Source organism: Canis lupus, chromosome X (genome assembly GCF_048164855.1).
Source record: "Canis lupus baileyi chromosome X, mCanLup2.hap1, whole genome shotgun sequence".
In the NCBI taxonomy this organism is placed as follows: domain Eukaryota; kingdom Metazoa; phylum Chordata; class Mammalia; order Carnivora; family Canidae; genus Canis; species Canis lupus.
The window spans coordinates 63,541,230-63,555,014 of NC_132876.1; the positions used below are offsets into that span (position 1 = coordinate 63,541,230).

General features: G+C 36.8%; 1 protein-coding gene across 1 annotated transcript; it reads right to left on the bottom strand.

Annotated features, from left to right (window-relative positions):
• Positions 1-258: 258 nt before the first annotated feature.
• LPAR4 (lysophosphatidic acid receptor 4) lies at positions 259-11,960 on the bottom strand. The gene is made up of 2 exons (XM_072815495.1): positions 11,634-11,960; positions 259-2,349 (listed from the first exon to the last, which is right to left on the bottom strand). Exon 2 carries the CDS (start codon positions 2,267-2,269, stop codon positions 1,157-1,159), a length of 1,113 nt encoding a protein of 370 aa, XP_072671596.1. The 5' UTR covers positions 2,270-2,349; positions 11,634-11,960; the 3' UTR covers positions 259-1,156.
• Positions 11,961-13,785: the final 1,825 nt, after the last annotated feature.

Genomic DNA, 13,785 nt, shown 5'->3' on the forward strand with positions numbered 1-13,785 from the left:
TATTTTGTTGTTGTTTTTTTTTTCAATTTGCTCCTGAGCAGGGCATAAATGCAGCTGTATTCTGGCTGCATTGTGCTACAAAATCTCATATGAACAATATTTTATAAAATCAGTCTGTCAAAAGAAAGATAATTGGAAATTTTAAGAAAAAATATTGGTGTTGCTAATTTTTAAATGGACACGTGCTGTTTTATGTGATTTTCTATTTTGTATTTATTTCAGACATGTATTTAGCAGCTTTCTGGATTTGAAGTTTTATTTTATTTTTTTTTAAATTTTTTTTTATTTATTTATGATAGTCACAGAGAGAGAGAGAGAGAGAGGCAGAGACACAGGCAGAGGGAGAAGCAGGCTCCATGCACCGGGAGCCCAATGTGGGATTCGATCCCGGGTCTCCAGGATCGCGCCCTGGGCCAAAGGCAGGCGCCAAACCGCTGCGCCACCCAGGGATCCCGGATTTGAAGTTTTATATGAAAATCTTAATGCAGTGTAAAAAAAGGAAGAACTAAAAAAAAAAAAAAAAACCTGACACTGCTGGGAACTACAAATGTGTAAATCCAGCTAATTTTGTTTCTTCCCATCCATATTCAGGCAAACGCAATTTATGTTTCTACTTTCAAAATATATGCAATAAATTCTGATAGCTCTTTTAAATTTGATACATTTCTTATTAATAATGTTAGGCTAAAATATGTTCTTGTGCTAAAATATATTCTATGACAATACAAAAAAGGAAAAAAAGACTAACTATCAGTAGTTAACACAAACTTTTTTTAATAATCCCTGAATTTGTTCTATATTTATAGGCCCAACCTAATTACCAAATATTATCAGAGTGGAAATATCTTCTTAAAAATTTTTAAAATAATCTCCAGATCACTAAAGTCAAGGCCACTGGCTACCTACATAATGTGATAAATGAAATTAAAAACCAGCAGAAGAGTTTGGCAATCTCTTTTGGTTGTTGTAATTAGACCTGACCTATAATTATTGAACAAAACAGCATATGTACAATAAACATTCAAATAAATGTATCTGACTATTCAGTACATTAATCCATTTTCAGTATCATTAGCTTCAAACTGTTTGTCTTGTTCATAGCATAGGAAAAATCATAGGAACAACCATATCTGAACCTAAAGACAGTTCTCATTACCTAAAAGGTGGATTCTAGCATCAATTCACCACCATTATGTGTTGTTTGATCACTAACTTCTTCTTGAATAGCTGGAAGGGAAGGCTTTGTGGTCAGAGGTGTTTCAGTCTTAAACAAGGACTCCATCTTGAGGTGGGTATTGATGTAGAAGGACTTCTGAAAAGACTCAAGGGTGAAGTAATAGATAAAAGGGTCAAAGCAACAGTTCAGAGTTGCAAGGCACAAGGTGATTGGGTACATAATCTTTGCAAATCTTTCCAATAAACAATTGGTAATGGCTTGGGAGCGCACTAGGGCATACAGGAAGAGGACAGAATTATAGGGTACAAAGCATACCACAAAGACTGCCATATGCACTGTGATCATCTTCAGCACTTTTTTCTTATTGGTCCCAATTTGAGACAGTGTAGCAGGCTTGCGTAGGGTTCTTAGCACCACAGAAGAGCAAGAGACATTCAATATCAGAGGAATGATGAAACCAACAACTTCAATAAATATGGTGATCTTGGACAGATAAGTCTTCCAGACACGTTTGGAGAAGCCCTCAAAGCAGGTGGTAGTTGCATTGTTGACATTAGTGGTGGAGAACAAAGAGGCTGAAATACCACCACTGAGGACTAGGATCCAGACTCCAGCACACACAATGGCAGAATTCCTCCTTGTCCTAATGGTACGAGATCGGAAGGGATAGACAATGGCCAGGAAACGATCCACACTAATACAGGTGAGGAACAGCATGCTCCCATAGATGTTGGTGAGGAATGCAGTCCCAGAGATCTTGCAAAGGGTGTCACCAAAAGGCCAGTGACGGTTGAAATTGTAAAATATTTTGAAAGGTAGAGTGCAAACAAAGAGCAAATCAGAAAGGGCTAGATTGGTGATGAAAATAGCAGTCTCACTTCTCTTTTTCATGCGGAAGCAGAAGACAAACAGAGAGGCACTGTTGGTTATCAGACCCAGGATGAATACAACACTGTAGACAGCACCATTCAGATTATACTTGAAGGAATCATCAACAATGCAAGTATTATTGGCAGTAGCATTGCCCAACCTGGGTCTGAAGCTTGAATTTAAATCTTGAAACTGAAAGTCAATGAATCTTCTGTCACCCATGGATTTTTTTTTTTCAGAAGGCCTGCTGGCTGCAGGTTTCACCACTTTGAGACTAGAGACTGGTAAGAAATATTTTCCTCCTATGGGAGACAAGATGGAATGAATAATCAAATCTGCCTTCCATTCATTTCTGTGGACTAAAAGATATCCTGTCCACTCAGATTGGAAACAATACACACATTCAATTTTGTTTCACAAGTACATTTTGAGCACCAACCATATGTTAAAAGGTACTACAAGAGTATGTTGCAGGATTGGGAGAGATCACACTCAGTATTAAAAATGCAATACTACATGTAGCACTGCAATGAACAAGAATAAGATATTGGGTACTTAAGAACCCAAGCAGGGATGGGGAATGAGGATGGGGAAATAGACCTCTAATAATCAAAATGACACTAATAGTTTAAAATTCATATGGAATTATTTAACTTTCAAAAATGTGTTTTATTTGATTCCCACAAGAACACCATAAGGTAGGCAAGACAGGAATGTATCACCATATTTCAGAAGAAGAAACTGAAGCTTATGTAATTTAGAATTACAATGTCAAAATTAGAAGAATGTGCAAATGGTATCATCAGAATCAGAATTCAGGTTTCTTATTCCTAACCAAAGTATTGTTAAACTAATCTAAATTATATAATCTCTCTTCCAATACTAGTAAATTTCATTGTCTAAGTACTAGTTGCATTGCACAAGACTTACAGGTCAATATGGGACCTCCAGGACATGCTCTTAAAGAAGTTATAATTAAACTTCTGAAGTAAATTATTAATTCACCTTTTCTTCTAAAACGTGAGTTCAGAGAGCAAGAATCCCTCCATTAATTAAAGCTTCTGGCAAAAAGATTTTTCACTGTATTACATAGACTTTCTAGGGTGATAATTCAAATAATAATCTCAGATATTCCCTCTTGCAGATTGTAGTTCACTTTTCATGTTTTTCTCTTGCTAGATACTTAGCCTAGGATGTCTTCTCCCCTTCCATTCCATTAGTTGTCTTCATGCTTTCAGCTCCTAAAATGACCCTAATCTATAAAACCTTTTCTGGCTGAATACAGGTGAAATATGAAAGGTAGATTTGACATAAATGCCCATCTCCCTGCCCCACACTTTGATCAAAAGTTACCTGCCATTTGCTTGCCACTGCTTATACATGTAGCAGTCATTAACTTAATCATCTTTGTTGGGTATCTGGGCCAACATTGTTCTAAGGTGCATATAGAAATCTTACTAACTTCCTAGGTTAGCAGCTGCCATAGGAACAGTCTTTCTAATTCTCTGTAATACACTATGGACAAGTAACTGCTGAATGAATTATTTTCAATGAGGAGGATGTGGACTAAAAGTGGTCTTTGCTCCTTGACATATCCAATAATGGATTTTCATATGATTATATTTTAAAATGTGAAATTAATTTTTCTGAAGTGATTCCTCCTTATATTACTCATTCTTTCCAACTCCAAGGGAACAGGTCAAAGGGCCACTCTATATATATAAACAGAGAAGGGAGTGGAGGGAGAAAGCTGCCTAAGATATAGAGCTACTTTGGCCAGTCTTTGCATTGAGAAAAAAAAAAAACTGGTTTGGGGGAAAAAATTCACTCACTGCAGTGCCTAGAGGGAGAAATGACCTTGGAAAGATGACTCATTAGATTTAAATCAAAGAGTTGTCATTTTTAACAGCTAAAGTTCTCAAGATTGGAAACTTGCTATTCCTCAATTCTCATTCAAAAGATCTTTATGGAGTGCCTCCCCTGAGCTTAACACTGCACTAAGATCATATTCTTTCCTGGCCGTTTCATCCCACAGGCCCAGCTCAACATTTGCCACAATCAACCTTGATAAATAAAAGCAATGTATAGTAGGAACCTTGACCAAGTAAAGTCCAGGAGAGGAAAAAACAGACAGAGAAGAAATAAAAATAGGTGAGAAGAGCAAAAGAGGAGATGGGAAAGACAGTAGCAAAGAAATTAAAACTGAAGAATTAGAGAATGAGGAGAAGAAGAGGTGTAAGAAAGAGGACCTTGCTGGGGAGATGTCAGTGCTGCTAATTTTTATTTAGGGCCTTGAGAGGTATTTCTGGTTCATGATTCCTCAAATTTTATCCTCTCTGCTCCTTTACTTCATCACACTCTTTCCAGTTTTCTCAGAAAGAACAATATGCATTCACTATGTTTAAGGTCACTGAAGCTGATCAGCAAAAACAGGAAGAACCTGAAAACTCTCAGTGGGGCTCATATCTTACTTTGGGAACTGTAGACCCAGGTTTATGCAGATTGTTTCACCAATGCTATGGCAGAAGGAAAAAGAATGCCAAACTCCTCAATTGCTTAAACCACTTTATATACTATTTTTATTTTTTTTTATTTTTTACTTATTTATGATAGTCACACAGAGAGAGAGAGAGAGAGAGAGAGAGAGAGGCAGAGACACAGGCGGAGGGAGAAGCAGGCTCCATGCAGGGAGCCCGACGTGGGATTCGATCCCGGGTTTCCAGGATCGCGCCCTGGGCCAAAGGCAGGCGCTAAACCGCTGCGCCACCCAGGGATCCCTATATACTATTTTTAACACCCACAACTCACTACCCATTAGTCCGAAGGCCATTTTTTTCACTGTTGAAAAAAATCAAGAGAGTCAAAAATATTCCTGTAACATAATTACACAATCTAAAGAAATTAAGGGACTGGAAAATCCCTTATATTAAAGCCAAGTTTCATTCACTATAATCTGCTTGCACCTGCCTTCTACAATAAGTACTGCCAATAAGATTATTTGGAAAATGGTTTCATTAACAGATGCCTCTACATCTGTACCCAGATGCCCTCCATTCTGCCCACTGATAACCTTTTTACACAGCCTGCTTCTAGTTCACTGGCTATTATTTTGTACTTCCCAAGACGGTGCATCTCAAATAGGTGAAGTTTGTCTCCCTTGTTTTCCATTCAGTTTTATGCATAAATTGAATGGAAAACATATATACTACACTAACGTATATTTATGTTGATGAACATATATATACTACACCAACAGCAGGCAGTCTGGCACTTCTGCTTTGCTACTTTGAGTAACCAAATCCTGTGGGAGAGAAAGGGCCACAGACAAGAAAGCATTACAGTCTCAATCCTGAAGACAGGGCATGGGGAACTGCCACTAAGGCCTTATTCATAGCTTTCCTTTGCTTGAACACATTAGCACCTTTGCTGTCTAGCAGTTAGGGTGTGGTGCTGGGACTTAACACAGCATTGGAAGCAAAGAGTTCTATTTCTGATTCAGACACTAGTTCACTCTGTAACTTGACTATACTGTTTCTCTTCCCTGTATAAACATACCTCTGAGCCTCACAGCTGAGGCAAGGAAGATTCAAAAGGGCTTGTGAGTAATTTTATGAGCTTGCCTGTATTCAGTCCTACCTAATCACAAAGAAACATGATGGAAGATTTTCTTTCCTTTTTTTTCCCTGACACAACTGGACACTTGTGTCGCTATCTTTCTTGGTAAACTTATTTTACCAAGCAACACATCTTTCTCCTAACACCATATTTACCTTATGCCTCAGAAAGACCCCCTTAAATTTCAACCTTTACACAATTTTTCTCATAATAGGACAATCCAAGAGGGTGTCCTGAAAAGGACTATCTCCCATTTGAGCTATGGTTAAAGAAAATCAGAGAAGCATTTGGCTCTCAAGCTGATTCTAATGAAGAATTAATGGTATACAAAAAAACAAGGTCTCTTCTGACTGGCTTCCTTTCTTTGGACTAAAAGAAACTGTTTTTTAACCACTAGATTTTCATAAATTGCCAATATACCATGCACTGAATGAAGACAAAGGATAAACATGAGCTTCAGATGAGATGAAAAAGAAAAAATATAGGCTGCTTCAGCTAATTACATACTCCATTGCAGGTAGTGTGAGACTATTGTAAAGACCTTTGCATGCAATAATTCCAATAATTAATCATCTAGGAGGTTCAGAATACTGGGTGGATGTATTTTCACCGACAACGGGCAGGAAGCAGATCACCTGGAGGTTGACCAAGGGTAATCTGACCGTCAATGAATTTGTAACCTTGACCTACACATATGGACTCAATTTTAACAGTTCATAGTAGTGTTCACATTTAAAAAAAAATTCTAATGATGAAATATGCCATGTTTGGAGTCTTTGGGGCTACTGGAGGAAGTGGAGCTAGCTTTTTGGCCCTATAAAGATGAATACCTAAATTACTTCACTAAATGCTAAACTTTCAGATGATAACATTGAAAACAAAGTTCTAACTCCTGGTATATTTCTAGTGGCCTAGAAAGGCTGGCTTTTTTTTCCCCCACAGTCCAGAATTTAGGAAGACAAGGCCTTGAAGGCAGAGTATATTCAAATTCTTTTACCTTGCTCCATTTTTATTGAGCTTGGGTCAGATCAGAGCGCTTCTGATCCCCAGAGAATTTCCTCTTTCTACTCCGGTTGAAACTTAGGAACATTGACAATACTTTTTCAGAGGAAGCCAAAACCTATTGTGTCCTTGCCTATAAATATCTAGCAGTGAAGCAAACTAAAAAAATACAAAAAAGTTGCAAAAAATATACAGATTGAAACCATTCTGCTGGAATAATAGGGAATATGTCTAGACTGTTGCTTCTCAGATGAGAGTGACTGCTAACAGGTAAGACCAAGTTACAGGCACAGGTCACCATTATACACATGGTTCTAATTAATTGATGTTCCTATGCATTGGTTGATGTTTCATAATAGTTTTTAAAATATAACTTAGCCTTATGATATTAATATGGAGGAAACCATAAGTAAATATTTTACTCCAGAAGTGAACAGGGAAGTTGATCTCTATCAGGTTTCATGCCAAGCAAGCCAAGTGGTGTGTCAAATGCTCAGATTGATAAGCTTCATTTATTTTTGATGCAAGAAATATCCTGTTAAAAATCATTTCTCTATGTTGATTTTGATTTGCATTGAGATTATAATGGCTGTTTTGTGTCCTCACTTTATTTGAAAAGATCAGGAAATTGACACAGGCCCTAATCTGAGCAGATCCTAACCTCAGTGATTAACTTGATTTTTTTTCACTAAAATAATCGTCTCCCACTAACCCTTCACCTGATGACACAGTCTAATCTTTGAAAAATAATATTTTTTTTAGTGCTCAAACATCATGAGGCCAACGATTGCATCAACCCTACTAAAGTACAATTTTCTCTAACAATTATAAAGTAAGATAACTGCAGAGAAATTGCTTAACCTAATATTATGAAATTGTCTATTATCTCAGCAGATGTCCCAGAACTTTTGGGAAATATTTTGGTTGTTTGTAAAAGAGTTCATTTCCAAATTCTGTGTGGTTCATACATGCCAACTGAGAACTTGGATTTATTATTCCTATTTAAGCAGGCAAATTAGTTATAAATTTTCATACCAATTCACCTGACATACTTGGATACTGATTTTGATAATATAAATAAAATAAAATAAAATAAAATAAAATAAAATAATATGTCTCCCATCTCTAAAGGTATATACCAATGGCACAGAGGGCTTAAATCAAAGGATCCATATACATCTACACCAAAAATGTCTGAATTATAATAAACAATCACAATGCCTCCAGTCATTCTGGAGTTCTGGGTCTTATTATCTACAATAAATTGGAGGTATTGGAGTATTGGTTACAAAAAAAAAAGTTGGAGAATGAAATTAAGAATTTTGGAGAAAGTCATTACCAGGAGAGTGGTACTCATCACATCAGTTTAATCATATTCTAGCACCGATTTTATCTAAGACTTGGGTAATCAATGAAGATTTCCCAAGACTTGGATAATTAATGAACTTTCTGGAGATACTATTTTTAGGGATTTCCTCCAATGATTGCTATGGGATAGAATTAGTCACAATAGTGTCCCATAGAGAGACTTTCCCAATAACATGTATACTAAGATTATAAGATAAAGAAATGGGGCAGCCCGGGTGGCTCAGTATTTTAGCGCCGCCTTCAGCCCGGGGCATGATCCTGGAGACCCAGAATCGAGTCCCACGTCGGGCTCCCTGCATGGAGCCTGCTTCTCCCTCTACCTGTGTCTCTGCCTCTCTCTCCTTCTGTGTCTCTCATGAATAAATAAATAAATAATCTTTAAAAAATAAGATAAAGAAAAGTATTATATGATATAAATCAGTAAATTAAATCCAACATATTTTAAAATAGTACCTAAATATTTTGAATTTTCTTATTACAGAGTTGCAGATAACATTTTATTTTTCAAACCTGTAACTGTTGAGCCATCGTTTATAGCTTGTGTTGACAAACATAAAGTCCATGAGTCTGTATTATCTATTATCATTAAAGATAACTAATGACAAAGGCATAAAAATACCTCATCTTCTTCTGTAAGAAAATACATTACATTAAAAAATAATTGAACAAAGGAGATTTATATTTTTTGGCCTGAAATTATATTGGTTGTTTTTTTCTTTTCTCTTTCTCTGGCAAAATCTTACTATTGAATAGGGACCTTGATAAGAGAAGAGGAAAGAAAAGAAGTCTGGAACAACAGGTGGAGACCGCACTGCCTTGGCCCTAATCTGCACCCCGACCCCAGCTGAATTTCTTTCTCACCTGAACTACAGTGATATTAGCAAGGCTTCAATTACTGGCTATTAGCACACTAACGATCACTGCTGCTTCTACTAGCATGTCCTAGGCCTAGCATGTTCTGTAACATCTTCAAATCACAGCTCTGCCCAAAGTACTGGCATAGAACTAGAAATACTCAGCAATGGAATTCTTACAAGTACCACCTGCATTTGAACACTATTCATTTACTGCCTGTAAAGAAGCATCATCTGCTAGTGCCAAACTTACACCATGGTCATATCTCACCATCTTCTGAACAAAAGTAGCCTAAACAAAGCAGACTGGTTAAAAAAAAAAATCTCCAACTCTTCTGAAATTTTTCTCTAATAGTTTTTCTCTAATCTAAGAGAACCAAAACAAAAAATAATGAGTCAACCTAAAATATATTTGAGATCACCTTAATATTAAGGAGAATTGATATTCACACTCCTCTAGGAAGCAATATTTTTTAAATAAAATGAATATTATTTACTGGTTTATCTTAAGGTAAGACAAAAGCATTAACATTCTTTTATGGTATTCACAATTGATATAGATTATGAAGAAAACTTCTTTTTATTTGGAATACAAGCAAACTAGGAAGTTCATATACCCAGAGGTTTTCATATTTGTTATTAATTTAATTTGGCCACATCCAGCCCCATCACTAACTGTGTGAGAGCAATTCACAGTCCCTTTCTGGACCTCAGTTTCTATTCTCCTTCCACCTTCAGCTTTGATTGTCAGCAGCCTTCAACTGATGCTATGACAGTGGCCTCACTGGCTATTCTCTCCTATCAGTTGTTTCCATCTGTTCCCATTTATTTCTGCAAAATAAAAATAATAATCCCTCAAAGTCTGAGATAAAGGAAATTAATTTTTATTAAACTCAATGAAACTATTTCTAGATTTATTTATTTTTAATTGAAGTATAATTGACATACAACAGTGTATTAGTTACAGGTGTACAACATAATGATTATGTATTTGTATATATTTCAAAATGATCACCACAATAAGTCTAACTACACAATAAGGTAACATGTGTTACCACATAGTTTAGATTTATTTTAATATCAGAAGCAAATATTATTAATTAGTGCCAGGAGCTAAGAATCACAGATCAAGACATTATATCCTAAGGTCTTCCTAATGACCTCTTTTTCCTCATCCCCTTTATGCCCATATCAGCAGGTATATTGGCTCTAATGGTGTAAGGTTTTAATCCTTGACCTTTTCTACCTGTTCCCCAGTTAACTGTCTTCTCAAAATATAAGATTGCCAAAGTACTTCAGAACATAACTATATATAATCAGTAGACTACCTAGCCTATGCATTGTTCTAATAACCAATTATTTACCTACTAAAAGTAAGGCTGGAGTCCCAGTGGTAGGTGGGAATCTATTAATCTCCTATTAAGCTCTCAATTTTCACTACTAATCTTCATAAATATATTATAGGTTTTTTTCCCTCCCCCTTAAGAAGGCCAAGATCAAAGTATATACATGATAACCATACACAGTAAAAAAGGACAACTACACAATTTGTCCCTGACCACACCACAGCAAGGGCGACAATTCTCACTGTGTTTTCTCTCAAAGGAAATTGAATAGATGAAGCTTTAGCTAAGATTGGCCTTAGTGTTCCTGTGAGGTATCTTCCCATTCCTCTCTTTAACTCACAAAGAGTACAAATTCTGGAAGATCAGGCTGATTTTTCCAGTTGGGCATTAATTCACATCTCTGATTGATAGGAAATGCTTTAGAATATAAATGCCATCAAGTGTATCAGCTGAACTCATCCTTTTTAGCAAGAGTGCAACTTTTTAACTATGACATGGCAAAAGGATTTACACTCTATGTTAATGGGATATGTTTGGAATTTTGTTCTGAAAAATAAAGGTTTCTAATCCACTGGATAATCTGGAGTTTAGGACATTATTGTCTTCATGTTACTCAAATAAAAAGAAAAATGGTATAATTTGGTAAGGTGAATAATCCCACCAAGCTCTAAATGTTAATCTTTAGATTCATCTGGTCTTTTCCATGCTGAAATAATGATGAATCACACTACTATAGTTCCTAAAGCAAAATAACTAAAACACAGTATTTATCAATTCAACAAGATCTTGTTACTAAAAGTCTTTAAAATATCCAACATATACAAAAAGTTATAAATGTCACATTATTGCACTTGTACGGAAAACAGTGATTAATTTCAAATATAATATCAAATTCAACTTATGCCAGAATTAGTTTTGTATTTAAACATCTTTCTTCTTTTATGGTAAAGTTCACGAATCATTCAGTATAGAAAATGTCACATTTTCCATAAATCAATTAAGCATCAAAGGCAAACTGCCACAGATAGTTTTACTAAAAGAAACCTCATAATAATAGAAACCACATTAGCTCAAATTAATTGCAAACCAAAGAAATACAAAGCTAGCCAGAAGAATTTCTAAATTACTCTGATTTAAAATGCGCTCTTTAGGACAACTGTGTTTACATGAAACGACAGCCTGAAAATCCAGTATCTCTTCCACTGAAATAATATTATTGCCAAAACAATAGAAATTATTGTTTTTTTTAAACGATTCAACACGACGATCCCCCTTCAGCACTTCTGTTGTAGTATAACTTCTTTCCCCAAACACTCAAAGCATCAGTGATTCTGCTGAAGTTTGTTATGCCGCTCCTCCACCCCCAAACACCCAAATCAAATCTTTCTCAAACAGACTTACCCCAAGAAAGAGTTTGCAAGATGAAAGAATGTGCTCATGCCTGTAGACAATTAGCTAATAAACATGTAAATGGACAACTTGCACTTTAGAAGTGCATATTTTAATCCATTATTTTTTTACAGGGAAAGATTAGCCCAGCCCAAAGTAACAGGCTCTGGGCTGCCGAAGTTTCTTACAACAAACCGCTCATTCTGAAACTGTGAGCTTATTTACATTTATCTCTTTTCTTTGTTAAGGAATGGCTCTCTTGAATGCGGTAGCCGGCTGGCCTTTAACAAGCAGGACACAAGAAAAGGCCCAAAGTCCGGGCCGTAGCGAGGGCTGAGGGAACTCTTGGGGGTCTCAATAGGAAATGCTTTTCATTGGACAAGGAGGCATTATTAGGAGCCGAGATCCCGCCCAATCCCCTGTGCTCCATCGTTTCCTTAGTCACCAATCACTGGACTGAAGAAGTTTTTCCTTAAAGAGCATTGCCCAGGAAAAGCAGTTTTCACAGTCAAGAATTAGCCGCTTAAGAGCCACTTAACAATATAAAAAGTTCCTGACCAATTAATCCACAGAGAAAGCCTGTGTCCCTGTTTTTGCTGCAGGACTGCTATCTCTCTACAATTCTAATGGGTAGGAGACAAAATTCCAAACTGGGAGAAGTGTTTTAATTATGAGCAGCCCATGTTTGCTCCAGCTTGTTTAAAATAATAACAACAACAATATCGATGATAATACGTAAGGGGTCAGAGAAAAGCAAAAGTGAATGGTTCCACTAATATATTCCTATTATACTATACAAAATTAAACATCCCACCAACACATACACAAAAACAATACTATACTCACTTAAGTCAGTGAAGTGCCCTCAGTTGGAGATGTGCTGGGGTCCTAGAGCTCTAATACCCACCTTCCATGGACTTGAGAGTGTTCTGTGGCAAAAGGAGGGTCTGCATTTCTCTTAAGTAACTGCCTGGCAGGAAGTCTAATTAAGTCTCTGAAATTTTCAGAGGTTTTCCTAAAACCAAAATAAATAGTACAGACGCAATCTGTTTATAATGTGGAGTTATCTTCAACTATATACCTCCTCGTCTCTCTGGGCCGGTTCTTTCCCTATAGGTTGACTGCTTTGGTCACCTACTCTATTTTTTTTCTTCTTTATCCTCCTTCCTTTCTTCTCTCTGGTCTGAATTTGTTGCAGAAATTCACTCATCCATACCTAACTTCATTGGTAGCCCTTCCCCTCCACCAGCACCCCCCCTTCTATCCTCTACCTCCATGCACTGCCAACATTACCACTAACAGCAACTCCTCCCCCCTCTCAGGAATGAAACTCTTGGGTCAGGGATAAGGTGCTTTTTATCTCTGTCAGAGCCATACCCCTGGAGAATTGGGTGATCCTGTGCCTGATTCAAAGCTTCAGCCTGCATAATTAGCTACCTCCCAAATAAGCCATGCTTCAAGTTTGTTTTTTCTACTTCTTTCTTCAGTTTAATTGTTTATTCTCACTAACAGTCAAGGCCAGTAACAAGTAAGTGTGAAGCTGATATAAGCCTTAATTTCTTGTGATTGATTCTAAAAAACACTTCTCTGTTCCTCCCCCTCTCCCCCACTCCTAGGTTCTGTTCTTTCTGTTCCCCTCTCCACTTATCTCAGGTATGTCTATTTCTGTCAGTTGCTGACATTGGCTAAGTCTCCACAAGTGGTCATTCACCCACTCTGGGTTTAGACCCATTATTGGTGCATTCGTCAATCTACAAGAGAAAGATATAGTCACTTCCCTCCAGTGCCTCACAGTCTAACTGGGGATAAAAGATACATTAAAGAGATACCAAAGGCAAATTTTGAAAAATACTAAAGTAGTTATATGGAAAGATTAAGTTCTATAAAGGTTCAGAGAATGGAGATAAAGTCCCATGGATAAGGTCAGGAGGACTTCCTGCAGAGGAGGAGGTGGTGAGTTGGACCATGATGGATGATTACTATTTAAATAAGCCAAAAAAGGAAGAGGAAATCTTTCCTTGGTGGCCAGACCCAAGTGGTCAAATGCAGAAGGTGTGAAGTGAGAGGAGGTGGATAGGAAGATTGCGAAGAAAAAAAGGTTAAGAAGAGCTTTTGGGAAGAGTGCACAATTTTAGCAACTCAGTGAACAGTAGTGATTAAAGTA

Bases quoted from the DNA above. Each gene is read 5' to 3' on its own strand.
- LPAR4 (XM_072815495.1), bottom strand. From the start codon at position 2,269: ATGGGTGACAGAAGATTCATTGACTTTCAGTTTCAAGATTTAAATTCA.